This window comes from Neopsephotus bourkii, unplaced genomic scaffold, assembly GCF_033783945.1.
Source record: "Neopsephotus bourkii isolate Nb327-2 ecotype Australia unplaced genomic scaffold, CSIRO-AGI_Nbou_v1 NB_230, whole genome shotgun sequence".
In the NCBI taxonomy this organism is placed as follows: Eukaryota; Metazoa; Chordata; class Aves; order Psittaciformes; family Psittacidae; genus Neopsephotus; species Neopsephotus bourkii.
In genome coordinates this window covers 566,043-583,881 of record NW_026900740.1, presented here as the reverse complement: position 1 = coordinate 583,881, position 17,839 = coordinate 566,043, and the positions used below count along the sequence as shown (strand labels likewise).

At 43.3% G+C, this 17,839-nt stretch overlaps 1 protein-coding gene across 11 annotated transcripts in view; it reads right to left on the bottom strand.

Annotated features, from left to right (window-relative positions):
• The window catches only part of KDM2B (lysine demethylase 2B), a 117,011-nt gene that overhangs the window by 44,724 nt on the left and 54,448 nt on the right, over window positions 1-17,839 (bottom strand). For all 11 annotated transcript variants that reach the window (XM_061344557.1, XM_061344555.1, XM_061344558.1 and 8 more), the window contains 3 exons: window positions 16,351-16,466; window positions 10,300-10,426; window positions 2,055-2,509 (listed from right to left, as the gene is read on the bottom strand). In XM_061344557.1, the coding sequence (XP_061200541.1) occupies window positions 2,055-2,509; window positions 10,300-10,426; window positions 16,351-16,466 (698 nt within the window). The remainder of the gene's footprint in view (window positions 1-2,054; window positions 2,510-10,299; window positions 10,427-16,350; window positions 16,467-17,839) is intronic.

The window sequence follows — 17,839 nt, the reverse complement described above, 5'->3', positions numbered from 1 at the left end:
GGCCAATACTGTAAAAAAGATGGGTAAGAAAGTTCTTTAACAGTTCTTTAGACATGGTTCAGGAAAATGTTTAACACCCTTTTGAAGGTGTTGCTCTGGCTAATCAGTCACAGGCTCACCAACATACAGAGGTGATTCCAGAGAAAACAACTCTGCAGCACGGATGACGTTTAGATGTGGTCACGAGCTCTTTAACCAGCAGGGAACCATCAGTATCCAGATGTTGGGCTACATCCTGATGGTTACAGTGTGTGCTGGCAAGGACAGAAAGTTCAGAAGCAGGCAGTTAGCAAAGGAGATGGAACACCAAGACTGCAACTCTGTGAGATGCACAAAATAAACTGGCAGATGCCCACTTATTACCAGTTAAAACACAGTATCACCAAAAAGGGGCTTTTCCTTAAATGTCCATTTGCAGCTCTCCATCTCTGCAGCAAAGCCACTGGAGAGCAGAAAGAAAACATATATTCCTACACAGTGCTTTAAACCAGATTCACATCTGGTATCTTGCCGTGTTCTAGTAAGATGTCTCACATTGCACTGGAGTATGTCATCAAAAGAGCATGCATGACTCTGAACATCTGCACTGGTTATGATGTGTTGTACCCCCTTCTGGGATTTCAAGAAGGGGCAGTTTACTTTCAAGTAAAAATAGGTTTGTATATCAGGAAAAGTAACACTGCCATTCCTCCTCCTTCAGCACAAATTCAGCTCCTGGTCTTGAAGCTTCATTTTGATTTCTGATTAGAAGACAACTGATCACAAAGCAAGTGAGTGAATCCACAGCTCCACTTTGGGCATGTGTGTCCACTTTCATGTACAAAGTGGCTGATTTTGCAAGAAGAGACTTTCTGAGATCTTGTGGTTTACTAAAAGGAGTGCTGTGTATCACACTTCCAGGCTCCAAGACTGTGGGATTTGGTTCCACTGCACACTGCATATGTTCAGCCTTCTTTCTGAAGCCTTTTCGAAGCAGCTGTTATACTACTTGCACTAAAAAAAGCACAGGCTCCCCTTTTACCATATAAACACATATTTCACCCCCCCTCAGACTGTGGCTTACACAGCTCTTGGATAGAGAACACAGGTAGCTGAAGAACCCCACTGTACCCAGCAACAGCACAAAACTAACAGTCCACACACAAGACCAGTCCACATGCGAGACTAGGAATCAATACTCATAGTTCCAAATCAGGCCAAATTGCCATGAGCACAGGCTGACAAGTTTAGCCTTATATGACAAGTCCCATCAAAAGCATACAAAGAGTATGCTGCTCCCAGGTTTTATTTGAATTAACAAGCCTATATTTGATACAGTGTGAAAACAGGACACAGAAAAGCTAACCAAGTAGTCCAAAGGGATGCCATGGATCAGGGGCAAGGCTGGGAGTAGAAGCAGCAAGGCCATGTGGGTCTTCAGGAGGAACTGATCCCTAAGTCAGATGGGGATAAATTGATACTGGTATCACTTCCAGCATACTAAAATCTAAAGAGTTCTGCCATTAGTGAGCTTTCACTCCTCACATCATCTCCAAAAATAGTATGTTGTACCAGTAGAGAATAACTATCAACCTATAGAGGGCAATGGAGGAAAAGAAAATGGAAAAGGTGAAAGATAAGAAAGCAACTGAAAACATTAGACAATATAGCTCTGAATTACAATCCAGTGCTTAGATTTTGTATGTCAGTTATTAAGGTGTACTCAGAAAGACACTAGACTAAAATCAGCAGGTTAAGACTATAAATGTATTACACACTTGAGGTATTATTACAAATGGGACATAACTATGAGAGGATCTAAACTTTTGGCCACTACTGTAACAGTCAGGAAGCAGCACATCAGTTAAACCAGCCTGCAAACAGCCACCTCCCCAGAGCAGAGACAGCTTCTGTTACAGGCTGTTTCCCCTCTCTGTGGCACAGCAGGCTGATATGAGATGGTCACTACACACAAGCTGCCATCCCTCTGCTGCAGAGCTTTGCTTTCGGATCTCCTGCTGTCTTCTGCGCGCAAGGACTACAGTTTGTGTGGCTCAGCAAGCTCTCACACCTACCTTCATGTCCTCTAGGAGAGCCTGCGGATCTTCGATGCCTTCCGGAACACACTTCTTGTTCTCTGGGAGAGATTCAAGCTTTTCCACCAGGGCTTTCAAACCCTTCAGTTCAAATTCTGTGAGGTGAGTCCATTTGGTTGAAACTTCTGTAGCTGGAGACCCCGTTGGTGTTTTGGGATAGTCCGTGGGGGTCGTCGATTTCACACTGTCATCTGACTCATTGGACAAAGTTCTTTTTAAGTACCTCATTACTGTGGCTTTTTGTTTTCTTCCTGCACCTTCCTTCCCTTCTGAGTGTGTGCTATTGGGTGAGGAGGAACCATCCACCAAGGATTTGGAGTTCTTATCCAAGCTGTCATCCTTCTCCTCCCGGATATGGGCATCACAAGATTCTTCGTCCATGTCTAACCACGAATCTGATGAGTAGCTGTCTGTGCTGCGTTTTCTTTTTGCATCTGAAAGTTAGAAAAAGAATGCTGAATTTCTACCCAATGTAGCTCAGCTCAAGCACTATCACCAGAGCTAGGTACTGCCTATTGAAAAGAGCACTGGATAGCACCTACTAAGTATGTGAGAAGAACAGGCTTTTTTCAGCTGATTTCTAATTTGGGGGGGGTTGTCTGTTTAAGGCTGGTTTTCATTAACATCTACTCAGTTCAAATGACTGGGAAACATTTAGGGAAAAATTATGCTTTCTTCAAAGCTTCAGTCCTCTATGCCTTCAATTAGGAGTAGGCAGAGCTCTTAAGTCACACACAATTAGTTTTCCCACAAATCCAAGAGAGACCAGATTCAGCAGCTTTACAGCTTTAAGAAGAGAGTTAGCACACAAAGAGGAGGGGAAAAGTGATGGCAGAAAGCACGTTGAAATGCTCTCCATCATCATTCTTCCAAGAACTCTGCACAGCACAAAACCAGCGCCTCAATACTTCTCCTCTTGGTGGGCAACTGTTGGCAAATCAAGAACCCCCACTTGTTACCACAGGAATACTTACTGCTCTTCTGAGGCAGAGGATTACAACTGCACTTATTTTACAGACAAGAAGCTAAAACAGACTGAGAAATGCAGGGACTGTCACAGAGTTACATGATCCTGGGTTTGTTAATGCTCTCCCTGATACATTCTAGATACTTCTCAGGCAAATCTATAGCCAAGTTTCTGTGTCTAATGAACTGTTAATTGTAGTTTTATATTAGGCTTCCCCCTAAGACCCCAAGTGTTAACCAACTGTGTGCAATCAAGCACTGAAAGCAAAGTAGGAAACCAGTGGCCAAGGTTCCCTAAAGCGCACAACTCCTTCTTATTTATTTGACACCGTTTCCCTTACTAAGTGAACAACACTGAATGCAATCAGCAACAGCAGGAATTCTGTGGAAAATACAGTTAACACTGGCAACACCCAGTTAAGCCCACGTGCATTTGAATGCTGGCCGAAATGGGTATGAGATCAAGCTGCAAACAAAAACACTGCAAAGGAAACAGAAGTCAGACAGAAAAAGTGAGTGAACAATTAATGAAAAGCTCCTTTCACAGCTCTCATGCTTTGCAATGCAGTAGCTTTGGATTAGGACGATGTGAATCATGCTTAAGGAAGGATTAAATGGACATTAATGAAAAAGCTCAGCATCCGGTTGTTGAACAGTGAGGTTCAAAACAAACGCTGAAGGCCAGTTTCAAGCTGGCAAATTCATCCTTATCACAGGATATATAGGAAATATATCTGAAAATACAGATGTTATCTGTCAGCTGGGTAACAAAGATGCAAGAGGCAGTGGCAAGAATCACAGTACAAGGGCAGCCTGGCCAGCTTTGCGGTTGCAGATAAAAACTCAAAGGCCAAGTGCCCCACTGCATGTTAGTGCCTGAGGGAAGAGTTGCCCACTTTATACCTCGCAGGCCATGTGTGCTGTCATTACAGTGGCTGCAAAACTCAAGCATTTCTGTCCATTCCACTCCTTCAGTCATGTTTGCAGTTTTCCTCAGAACCAAAATGGCCATAAAATTACTCCTGAGAGGCACATTTAGGCTGAAATGCCTGTGAAAAGATGGCAGTGACAGCCAAATCCAGCTCCATCCACAGTGCAGGGCGATGTCCTCCCTGCATCCCTCCCAAAAAGCTTCTCCATGCAGAAGTAGAGCACAGTGTATTTTGTGTGCTGAGGTGGTGCCTTGCAACATTCCACAGCAGCTCCTCCTCCCTGGGCTGTGCTGTTACACCCCCATGCTTCTCTCCGAAAAATAAACAGGATTAGAAAATATCTTAACCAGAACATTTAAAGCACACTAGTTTATCCAACTTGGATTTAACAGTGTTTTTCCCTTTGTCCACAGTAACCAGCACGCTTACCCACCTCACAGGGCTATATAATCAGCTTATGTCATTCTCCCATTTTACAGCTGAGGAAACAGATGCTTGGGAGAAAGCAGGACTTGCTCATTGTCACACATCAAATCTAGGGAAAAACCAGGAATCAGAATCCAGGCTTTTGGATCCAGGGCTGGAGCCCATTCTCAAGCTACGCTGCCCTGGTGAGCTATTTCACAATTGACTGAAGCATGAAAGCCCAGCCTGGATGGGAGAAGATGCCACTGATAAAACAGAAAGGGAAAGCAGATACACATCCCTATGCCACCAGCACAGCATCATTAACAGAAACTGGTATGAACCCACTTAAAGAAAATACGTTTGTGTCTTCCTGTGCTGTGGCTCTGCTGAACAGGAACTAATGGTTGTAAGTGGGGCAAATCACACGTGTAGGTAAGGCCTTTCTTTAGGAGAAGGAGATCATGTTATGGAGGTGTGAATAATTTACTAAAAGTAATGCTCTGGTGCAAAGAGAAAACAGCTTTTGAGAGACATCTCCACTTTTTGTCTCTTGCTCTCATCTATGGAAACAAAAGGCAAGACAGGAGTGGAGCACCACAGCATACTGGGGACCTATTCCCATTAGAAGCAAGCACCCAGGGGGGCAGCAATTCTGTTCTGCCAGCTGCCACCCTTCCCTGCCACAGGCTGTCTGTGCAGGACAGGCCCTGCTGTGCCAGCTACAGGGTAAGAACAGGCAGAAAACAGTCTAAATCTAACCTCAAAATGAACTGTCTCCAGTCAAGAGCCCTGCTGTGGGCTGCTCTCTGTAAGCTGGGCAGTTACATGATGCTCTGCCTAACTTGATCTTTGAGGAAAGGGCTTGCCTTTAACCTGAAGTGTATCAGTGTAGTCTGGAGCACGAGGGGATTACAGTGCTGGTGCACCATCAGATTAAGAGTGGGGTTTCAAAAGACAACGACTGTCTGCTACTGCTGCTAATCCAAAAGCAAGCAGCCACACAAAACACTCCCACAAGGGAATCGATAGGATGGAGGGATAGCTGCAAGATGAGGAAGGTTCAGTTTTGTGTTTTCATGTGTTTTGTTGTAACGCAACATGTCATGATTTTCATTTATTCATTTTAATGAAAACAGCTTCTGACTGTCAGCAAGGCCCTACTAAGCATAATCTGCATTTACTCTGTCAAGAAGTGCATTTTAAGCTCTGTATTACCAGGGTTTCACTCACTCGGAGGTTTTTGGTTTATAAAGTGTCTCCGTGAAGAAAAGCTGCTGCTATATGCACCTGAGATTTCTTCTGAGCCAATGTAGCAGCCAACACCAGGTCAGAACCCCAGCTGCAGAGCGGTTATCCAGTCTGGCCTCCTGTAGAATTCAGTGCTAAAAGACCTTTACCCCTCTCCATCTCAAAGCAGCTTATACAAACCAGTCAGAGACATAACTCGGTGAAGAGGAGGAGCAGCACAGGCTTGACCACAGGACAGAGAGCTACAAATACCTTTTCTATAGCAGTTCACCTCCCTGCTGGTTCTGGGCAAATCACTTCATTTTCCCCCTAGTTATCCACTTGTACAAGAAGGATAATTACACAGTTTCTTTCCTTGCCAGAAAGCAACTTGCTGTACTGTAGAACTTAACAGGGAAGGGGGTGAGGTGTAATTATGAAACCTTTCTAAACTCCTCAGAACAGTCCAGTGTAAAATATCTACCTTGCCATTCCCAGCTCCAAACCTGACACTGTGACTTGGGAGCAGCAGTTGCTATTAGTCTGCTAAAGACAGCAATGACATTTTCATTAGCAGAAAAAACCTGAACATCCTGGAAATGGAGCACCCCACACAGAAATCACTCAATATAGTCTAGTACCTGTCTATCATAAGCAAATCTATTCTATCCCCTGAGAAGAGGGAATTGGAAAATAAAAGACAGACATGGCATCTCCTCCATGCCAGAGGGTGCATTTTCTTCATCCATCAGGCTTAACATACAGTTAGAGCCATCCTGTTAAAATTTTAGCAATGGGAAACTTAAAAGCTGCAGGCTACAGAGAAAGCACACTTCTGATAGCCCAGTATCTTCTCCCAATTACTCTTTGTCAGCTCACCCTCAAGATCCGTATCTCACTGAAGGTCAACTGTGGCTGAAAACATCCAGTACAGACTCATTCATGGTAAGAGTAAAAATAATGAAGACATACCCATCCCGAAACAGTGCATGTTCAAATCTAGGAGGAAGCCCAAATAAGATCCCTTTCTGATTTCAGCCAGCGGGACAAATGTCACAGTTGAGAGAGGGACAAGTGAAAGAAAAAGAGAGAAAGAGAGATTGTGTGCTTTTGCAGCAGCCTGCGACTGCTGTCATGTCATCATTCCCCAGAGTGTTTGCCCTTCTGTGGAAGAGAGCTGAAAAAGAACAGTCTCACACACTAACTAGGAAGCAGCTGCCTGAAAACTCATTCTGGGCCTGGAGAATGGGAAAGGAAGCCATGGTCATCATCTTCCAACTCACTCAGAAGCACTGACATTTTTATTTAGGGGGTGGGAAGGTTTCAGCCTTGACTACACTGAGGTGGGTTTGGGGTTTTTGCCTGCCTTTAGAAACCAGAAATACAGAGGACAGTGTAAGTTGCTATACTAGCATGTAACTATCAGAACAAAGGTACTGCAATACGATCACAAAAATACACTGTCATGAGCAGGCAATGCCTTGAAAGAGTCACTCTGAATTTAGCAACCTTCATGTCAAAGCAAACAAATACTATGCAGTGAATACACAGTATGAAAAGTCTATAGATATCCTTAAACTGCAACTGCCGATGAACTCGGGTTTCTGTGTTCCCCACATTCATCTATCACTGCACTCATCTCCTTTCTCTCACACAGGAGAACAGAATCTCCACCAACGCTGTGCAAACCACCTTGGGAATCTCAGGGATCACAGGCAGCATCCTGTGCTCTCTCTGCTGGACGTCCTCATCAACTAAGAACCAGCTGTTGCTTCTTAGACCACTGTATCAGAAGGTATATATACACAAGAAAAGAAAGCAGCAGAACTAGAGGGTGAAAACTAGCAAGTTCTAGCACGCAAAAGGAAAGGTAGAAAGTAGACATTTAGAACAAATTATGTTAAAGAAATGATTTTAAAACAAATAGGAGAAATATTAAGATTATTCCAGAGACATTTCCGAAAACGAATACAAGGATGTGAAGGATTTTTTCTTAACTCAAGGATGACAGAAGACAATTAGATCTATTAAGGGGCCTGCACAGAAGTTAAGTACTTTGTTTTCATTACTCTTTAAGAACAATGGGAAATTATTTGTCAAGGGATACTCTCTCATGGGAAATGAAGAAATTGCTTGCAGACAGAGAAGTCTCTAAGGAAGAGATGATTTAAGGACCTTAGCAGTTCTGAAGCTTAAAAAGTAGCAGCAGGGTTTTGGAACACTGACCTCATGTGGATGTCCCATCCCACAGCAAGTGAATGATACCAAGATAGAAGCCACAGGCCAAACAAGTGTAATTCTAGGATTACAGTTCATAGAGATTTGAGTCAAGAGGCTGGACACTGAGACCAGTTAAAGGATAAGTATTTGAAATGGCATTACTCATACAGAACAAAGCAGCAAAACAGCTCTGTAAAGGTAAATAAGGTACCCTTACTCCTCTGAATTTGGCAAATGCCAAGGTGAAAAAGATCCAGTAGATCCAGCAGATACAGATCTGGGCTTTTGAACCACAATCTCCAGCTGAAGAACTATTCTAAGGTTAAGATTCTGCTAAGAAGTAAAAAGCAAATTTCTGACCCAAAAAAATAGTATACATCTCTCTCCTGGAGAGAAAGGCTCTGGATGTCAATGTCAGAGATTGTGTCAGCATGCTAATACTCTGAAGTCAAGAGATACAGGCAGGTGGATGAGCTACACGCTGTCGGTAGATACCGCTTTGGTAAGACGAACGTACCAATCCCCTCAATACTGAGAACAGGTCACGATGTGCCCAGCCAGACCCCCTTAACACCCAGGAGGGCTGCAAGTCAGCTCATCAATCCTACCAGCAACAAATACATTCAGTTGTCAGTAGGGTTAATTTTCAGTCAGATCACAGCCAGCAGATGCACACTCTGGAGTTCACTAAACAGAATAGTCTTGTGAGAGCAGCATGTTTCTTAAAGCAGCTTGAAACGACCACCAAACTATGCTCAAACAACAGCAAGAGTTTCATATTCACTGTCCACAAGGCCAACAACTGAAGCCACAACAGGAGACAAATCCATTTCCACCACCAAACCATTTTCCATATAGCTAGCCAGGCTCCTTTTCCTGATGCCTTTGCAGCTGGCACTCTTTGGTCATGCAAAACAATCCTTTTCCCTTCAGACCCTGGACATCTGTGGTCCCCAGTGAGCTTTAATACGATTTGAATCTCTCCACTAGTGACTGGACTGAGGCACATTTCATGGGGATCACCAAACCATTACCAGTAATCACTGAGTTGGGCTGGAATTCACACCAGAGATTTAGCTGGAAAAGGTCCCATCTCAATATCCTGAAGCATCCACTCTCCACATACAATTTGTTCTGAAATTACTCCTCAGGGATCTGGTACCCCCACCCTGCAGGATGCGCCTCTTCCCATGCCAATGGTTTAGACAACAGGAGGTTGTTCCTTGTTTTCCAGTGAATATGGTTACCAGAGTTCTGACCCTGCTTTATGAAGAGCTGATCTAAGGGGCTAAGTCATCCAGGAGGAAAGGATGAACTTCCATCATGAGAAAAATTCCTCCCCACAGAGTTCCTGCTTCAAAAACCCTTCTGACCAGGGTCTCACAGAGCTAAGGAGAGAAACAAAATGTGAAGCACCCAGATCCCAGGCAGCTTCCCTGGCCCCTCTATGCAGACTCAGCTTTCTCAAGTTATTCTTGGTCAGTAAAACTCACTGGAGAATGAAATCTACCCATGCCTTCTTCAATCCCTTCTACCAAGAGTAATGCTGGTAGGTGATCAATTCCTTCCTCTGCCGAGAACGTGAGGTAGTTTCAACCATGCCGGGTTCACTCCAAGCAGCATCTTAAGGAGCAAGAGGCATAGAAATTCTTTAGCTTTCCTCCATGCTTACCACAAGCCTGTTAAGTTAGCTGCTGCTTCCACTACTTTCAGCCATTCTGCAACTAAAAGCAGAGAGGCCCCATGGCCCACCCCCTTGTTCCATTAAAGGAAGGAAAAAGAGGGCAGTTCAGCAAGCCAGCAACTGGAATTGTCACACATTGATGTAAAGCTCACATCAGTGCCAAGGTAATGCCTTCCTGCTGCAGGCACATCTATCCATCTCTGCTATGGTCCATTTTCAGCTATTGCTATAAAGGTTTCTTTGACCTCCCTGCACTTGGGTTATAGATCATAAAGATTTGTGTAGCTGTTTTCTGGGGTTTGTTATTCTGAAGAACTGGAAGTCAGTCACCAAATATAAAGAACTAAAGAGATTAAAGAGAAGAGAAAGAAGCCAGGTTTAGTGACCACAGTGCATTCCATAGAAGAGACTCTCTATAAAAGGACTAACCATCCATCCCACCAGCACAGTTGCGACGCACACATTTTTGGCTACTAAGGTACTGTGCCTAACATGGCAGTAAATCATTTACTGTTTGGCAGATCATCTCAACACAAACACTACTGAAACCAAGGAACAAAAGCATCCAAAAATTATTGTTCCAGGATCCACTTCCTAAAGGAATGTTCAACAAATATAATACGAAGTAGGCTGGTAATTCATAGAAATGCTGAAGAGTCCAGACCTTCCCCACCCCAAAATAAAGAAACAGTTCTCCAATTCATAATCTGCTTTGCAGAAAGCAAAGCAGTAACCAGCCTAAGGTGCCAGCACCAGTTCTGAACATGCACTCAAAGGATTCACTCACCAATTAACATTGATTCTTTCTGGTACTCTTTGCTGAGGTGGCAGCGCTGGGTCACACAGGACACGTATCTCTCCAGAACATACCAGCACATTTCATAGTAGAAAGGATAACGGAATTTGGCATGCACCTGAAAGCAAGATCAACACTGTCAGTCCATGGGGAAGGCAGAGAAGTTTGCAGCACAAGGGCCAGTCATCTTTCTCATCGTGTTATCAAGAGCACAAACAGTATGCAGGAGGGGGAGGGGAGAGGGTGGGAGCAGAGTGAGATGTATGCCTTCAGCATACCAAATGAGGAGCCTGCCTGCCTGCCTGCCATGATAGCATCATTTCTTGGTTCACTAATTTGTATCCTCTTGGGGTGGTGGGAGAGGAAAGGGTTTGTGGTTCTTGGGAAATCATGGAACTGATGGATGGCCCCCACAGCATTATTTCCCTCCTGTATAAACATAGGGTGGTCACATACAGATGTCAGTCACTAAAACTCGAGTTAAACTAAAAGTGGGTTTGTTTTGTTTCCTGAACACTATGATTCTTACCAAAACGGTAACATTACCTAAAATGAGTCCAGCAGGAAATACACCTTTTTCAATTATGGTCTTCACAACAATTTCATTAAACAAATGAACACACAAATTCTTGATTACTGGTACCTACACATTAAAAGTAAAAATCCCTCCCATGGTTTACACTTTTGCCACAATCAGAATAGAAAAGCAGGGTTTTAACAAAAGATCCTGTCAAGCTGTGCACTTTTTCTTACATCTCAGACCTGTTGTTCTCACACAAAAAGCTTCTTCTCCAACACTGTGCATTTGTGAGCTTATTTTGGATTCAAAAGAAAACAAAGTGGGTTTCCTTCCTTTGCAACACAGTTTTCTAGCTACAGGAGGTCACTGTACCAAAGAATGTGGGAAGCTCCTAAAATACGAGACCAAATGCAGATTTACAGTGATTTGTTAAAATGGATGCCATGCACCTTGCATGCACTTGTACTTACACTGCACACTTCTTTCTCCTGTTGCAGGCTTACAGGCATGCATTGCACTGCGACTGCAGGAACTGCTTTAAGGCATTCTGTGTGTATTACCAGCTCACCTAGCCAAAAGGATCCCCCCACCTCTAATGGACTGCACCAGAAAGGAACATTAACTTAGAAAGCCCATGTTTAAAAGGCAAAACCAGAACAACCACCCTGCATCACTCCAAACCCCAAAGTCTGAACAGAGCCATTATCCCAGCACCTGGAAACTCAGATTCCACAAAGCAGGCACTGCAGAAACTTCTGCCTGGTGATAAAAGCAGCCACCTGAGCTTGTCAGTGATTCATTACAATGCCCATATGTGAGTACTGTCCCCAAGGTGGACAGTCAAAGAACTTGTCTCTGCTCCCAGGGCACAGGAAGCACATCACTTTCAGTAGTAAATCAAAATGCAACAAAGGGGAAATATCCTGTACTTCCTACTAAATGGATCACGGGGTAGGATGTAAATACTCCATGGCAATTCCCCAAAGTTTAGATCTCTTAAATTCAACACAAATGTAGCTCATCTGAGCTGTATGTTGCTATAGGTCACGCATCCAGGGGTGCTGCACGTTTTCTCATGTCTCCCTGTTTGTTACCAAAAAAAAAAGAGGGGAAAAAAGACAAAAAAAAGGCAAAATCCAACCAACATCCCCCTAAACGTGAATACATTTAACCCCAGGGCCTTTTTGCATTGGAGAATATCTTTCCTTTGGTTTAGTTCTTTGTCATAAAGTAGAGATCAAGTCACTTATCACTATTATGGAACAGAGGGGAAATCAACCATGCTAAAATATATGCTAATAAAGGAACTCAAATTTGTCCAAGAGAGCACTGCAGGAAACAAAATTTGCAAAGAATTGACTTACAAACAGGGAGCCGCCTTCCACCCCTCAGCCTTCAAAAGGTTTTCAGCCACATGCCTGGGAATATTAAAGACATCATTGCTCAACATTTGTTGACAGATTCTGAGCTTCACCAAATTTAGTTGTTACCAATGTTAATTCAATGTGAAAGACAAGGAAGTAATGCATGCAGTGCTCCCATTATGTATATCAATCTTTAATATTCAATTTGAGTTCCTAATTGCCTCGCTATCAATGTTCCAACCCACAGCAAATCCCTCCATGCCTCTGTAATGCGCTAAGTGCTGGGAAGGCTCTGCTTTTACAAACCTTCAGAAGGAAGAGCTACCATATGTAGCAAGAGATACTGTGCAAAGATCAACAGTGCCTTCTCCCTGTACAGCAAGTCTAACAGTGCTTTTAAAGTCTTTTATTAAAGTTTGCCTTATGGAAAAGCATAGAGAATTAGGTTATTTGGGATATCCTTGGACATTTATTAATTATAATGGATGGCAACTGCGTTATGTACATGTCCACACTTTTTCCATTGTACACTTATGGTCAAATGAACCCTTATGGGGAGGAGGAATAAAAGAAAGAAAGAAAGAAATTAAAAATGTTCTGTGATGAATTTAAAGTGCAATATCTGATACAGACACTGCCAGAGGACTAAATCCCCCACCAGCAGGGAAATACATTGGATCATCTAATAGGCATTTCCAGCTCTAACTTCTGTGATTAATAATTTACAATCCACTGAATATATTTTTTAATCATTCCTGTACAGCGAGAAAAATCCTCTCTGGAATATGATCCATTTCTGCAGTGGAAAGGGAAATTATCTGAGAGACTTCTATCCCCCTCCAGGAACCAACCAAAAAACCGAAACAAGGCACACGTTTTCCTGAAGAAAGTGTTACTCTCTTCCACAATGTCCATTAAAATCATTACAAACTCCACTTGTGTTTAATCAATCTAATCACAACATGGAAAAACAATGTCTGAGTGTTTCTAAAATAAGGAATCTATCCACTTGGAATGTTCTTTTACACTTCCGAAAACACAATGAGTAGCAAACACCACCATCTGTGAGTGACCACCTTACATATCTATTTTGAGTGCTTCTGGCCCTATCCATGCCCTGATACTTTAAGACAATTAAATTTAGATGAGTTGGGAGTAAGTTGGATGCATTCTTCCTCTTCAGTACTACAGAGCTGTGACGGACCTCTGCATGGCATTCTGTTTGCAGTCATCCAAGCTGGTCTAGCAGAGAACTAAACAGCTTGGCCTGTTTGACTAGCTGTTAACTGGCCTCTAGGAAAGCCAGACTGCAAAATACGAAGCTCTACAAACTGTAAGGCTGGAGAATATTTGTTTACCTCAATTGCACATTAGGAGCTGTTGCCAACAACAGACACGGGTTTTATTACTCCTTAAAACTATTTTTAAATGGCTATAACCCTCTTCAAAAGTCTCCTAGGGATATGAGAAATTAAGCTGGAATAAGCATGACAAGTATATAAACCAGGCAATTTTATCAGGCTGTAAATCAGTGTTGCTGTTTCAACCATGTATTTATTCTTGTCTTAGCTACTAAGACAATAACAACTACACCTAGCATAAAAATGACTCTGAGTATCAGCAAAGATGATTAAGCATTATACAGCAGGTTTAAACACACTGAAACCTCCATAAAATCATCTCTGTGCAAAATGAAGATGGGAAAACACACCTGTATTACACTTTGCTTTGAGTGTGGCAAATTACTTCATCAATCCCATCATGTAATTTACTTCTGTGCCATACACAATGGGGAGATCAATACTGATGAGGAACTCATTTGCAGTATGTTCACACTGGTGAAATGTGTGTGAGCTACACACTGTACTGAGCCTGCTACACCAGCCAGGGGATGAATGGGATTATTTGAACAAAGACATTACAAACTTTGATTGCTAAAGCAAACAAAGTAGCACACACTAGAACTCTATTTTGAAAACATTCACCCCTTCAAGATTCCTGCATGATGTTTTTAGGTGGTGTGGGGTGTTATTTCTAAATAACGGTACTGATTTGCCTGTCTTTCATCATACCTCTGCATGCCTTAGTTGCACATCTTATACTTTGAAGAAAATCTAAACCAAAACTGACAAGAGGACAGGTCTGATTTGGGACTTCCAAATGCTGCAGCACCCCCTTCCAAAACGCTGTGACAGGACATTTCCAAAGAGGCAGATGCTCAACTCCCAGAACCTCCCCAGGGGATCAGGCTGTTAGTGACTTTTAAAAGGCATTTCAGTGTAACTGGCTGGCAAGTTCCTAAAAGTCAGCAAAAAATATTTGACTGTTACAGGGAATTCTGACTCCTGGTATAAAAGCTTAAGAGATCAAAGCTGCACCCAGCTTCCCAAGGAGAAGGGCCTGACATGAAGCACTACTGAGCAGTTACAACCCAATCTGTGTGATGTTGGGTTGCTCAAGTCCTGTGGGAACAAAACAGCTTTTACCCAACTTGAGAAAAAAAGAGCATTTCCTTCCCATCTTCCCCACAGACATCAATGGAAATAACTTGTTTCTGGCATCGATCCTTCCTCCCAGCCCGCTCCATTCTCTGCACAAGTTGCCTGTGCTTCTGGCAGCAACACACCCTCCCCTTAAGAACCTGCAGCACATATATCAGCATACATTGCTGGTTCTGATTTACAATGACTCTGAAAACCTCCCTGTGCCCTGTCTAACCACAGTGAGCCCCTTCCTGCCTCTGCCATCATAACCTTTTCCTGTCCAAGTCCCTTTACACTTCCTGAAGGTACTGGACATCCTTTCCTCAGGACACCTAGTCAAAATCAGGCCAAACTCCACTTCAGTGTTCTACCTCCACTTCTCTCTGCTATATTCCTTCCATTCCAATTCCCCTGAATTTCAGCTTTTGTCTTCATCCCTCTTCCACTGAGAATTCATTTCTTCTGCTTAATATTCCTTCTCTTCATTAAAATCACTCCAGGAAGCCAACTGCTCCCATCACTGTTCTACAATGGGAAGATTACCAGGCCTTGTGCCCCCTGCAAAGTAAGGAAGGGTGAGGGGAAGACCACCCTCCTCTCATCAACTCAGAGATGGATTTCAAAACAGTATGTATTTGCTCCATGCCTATATATTCTCACTGCAAATAAAGCAATTTGGGGTAAAAGCCCACTTGGAACCAGAACTGTGCCCTCTTGTAGAGGTGAACAACAGTGAACTGTACCGAAGAATTGCAGCCTCCTGCTATTTTGCCAGCCTCAATCTCCATCACTATCACAACCAGCACTTTTACCAGTGGTTGACCAGAACTGCCTCAATGCAATGCCTCCAAAAGTCAGCCACAAAGCCGCCATCCAAATCTGCACATACCACTGGTCCATTTTTGCACAGGAATGCTACAGGTGCCTTGCACAGCTCATTTAATAGCTTACTAAAACAGTGGCACAGCCTTCAGATTCTGCTGCTTTATGAATCTGTTAAGCATATGATGACTGGTGTTTACGAATCAAGAGTAACCTTTTCACTCCAAACAAGGAGGCCTCACAGTAACCTCCTCCCAGAGGCAATACTCCTTCCATCAGGTAGATGCTACAACCAGATGAACATCACAGTGGTCGAATTAATGTCCCACCCCAGATTCTTTTTATTCCAAGAAATTCTTGTATAGTATTGAGTCATTGTAGGAGAACATCCTGCGCAGTACATAAGAAACATGTGGTTTCATACACAACTTCTGTGCAGCTTTGTCAGTTCAGCTGTGGGCAGGAGAACCATCCTAGTCCCATAAATTCTCCAGGCTCAGATATCCACTTCAGGTGTGCAGAGAGAGATGATAAGCAGGGGGTTACTGGTGCTGGTACAAAGGTCTGTAAAGCGCAGTATGTTTTCATGCAAAAGGGAAGGTGTTTGATGAAAGTTTAACAGACAAAAGACACAAAAGGGACACGTCTGTGGGAAGCAGGCAAAACAGATGAGTAAATCCCGCTAAAAATAGCCAACATTTGAAGTCTCATTACTTCGTGTTTACCTCGTTTCAACAACTCTGACACGGAGATCCCGTCAGCTCTTGTTTGTCAGAAGGGAATACGACAGGGACAATGACAGATCACAGCTACAAAGAACTGTTCAGTTAAAAAGAGAATGAAGCATCCTTACCCTTGTTCTGTCCTCAATTTCATAGATGCGAAGCTGCATGGGAACATTAAAGCTATGCAGGATATTTCCACCAAACACCAGAGAATCTACTGGAGTATAAACCGCATGTATCCACCCTAGAGAGGGAAAGCAAAGAACTGAGAATGCCTCATGCTATGTAGCATTACAGAGCAACCTACAATCAAGTTTTAAACACCCCACAAACCCCACTCTGCAGGGGATGAGAGGTTAAAAGGTTAAATGGTAGGCTCACAGCCACATTTTAAGACTAGTCATAGCAGAACATCATCATCTTATGATGTACAGTCTTAGACCCCTCTGTAAATTGGGTTCTTCTATTTATTCACAGCACAGTTACAGTGTTTATTGGGAACACACAAGCTTGTGACTCAACCACATCCATGACTAAGAAGTAAATTCAGTCTGTTCAATACACTTGGCTCTCCAATCTATCTACTGGCACCTCCAGTAGGGCTGCAAATCATGTTAGCAGTGGTGGTGGGCTAGGGCTGTGGAACTGAACTGAGTCACACCAAACTTTTCGCACCAGCCCCAGAGCATCCATCTTCAGATGTCAACAGCTTCAAATGATTACCACCAGCCCTTCTTCAGAGGTGAAAGTTTCACATCCTATTATCAACTTCCTGAAGCAACCAAAAAGGTTTTCCACTGCAAGCCGTAAGTGATTTAACATTTCTAGTACTGAAGCTGAAGAGGCTGTCCTGACCCAGTCCTGCAAAGGACTGAATTCACCTCACAGGCACCAAAGCGAGGGAAGAAAACCCAGGCATAGCAGTTCAGGCAGCCACACTCCAGCTCTTCTGTTTCTGCATTGTTTGCTTGGTATGTCAGCAGCTGAAGCACTGGCTATGCAAGACTGTAGCCTCTGATCTCTGCAGTGAAAAAGGAATTGATCCCGCTAATGATCTGGGACCCACAGAGACCTGACACTTTTTTTTCTTCTTTTTTAATGAAAAGCATTACAATTTATAAGCCAGCAGACAGCAAAGCAACAGAGGGGGCAGTCAATTTTCTCCTCACTGTGCCGTACTTTCCATTAAAGCTGTGGCAGCTTTCCTTCACTTCCAGAGCAGTGAGGGAGCAGGAAAATGCCACTCAGTGAAAGGGTTCTTCAGCCAGCAGCCACGAACGCTCTCCTCTGCACCAATCTTTACACCATAAAGGCCTGTAAAGCTGCATCTGACAAGTACTTGAGCCACAGCAGATGGCAAAACTGGGGCTTTACTTTAAGAGATTATTGATAGGAGAGAGACAGGAAGGAAAAGAAATAAGCACGTCAATTTTCTCCCTGGAAACAAAAGCCTATTGCTCTGGAGACATGTCTCTGAATTTCAGAATCAGAATGGCTGTGCTTGGAAGGGAGCTCTGGAGGTCCAACTCCCCTGCTCGAGCAGGGCCACCTAGAGCCAGCTGCCCAGAACTATGTCCAGATGGCTTTTCAGCATCTCCTAGGATGGAGACTCCACAA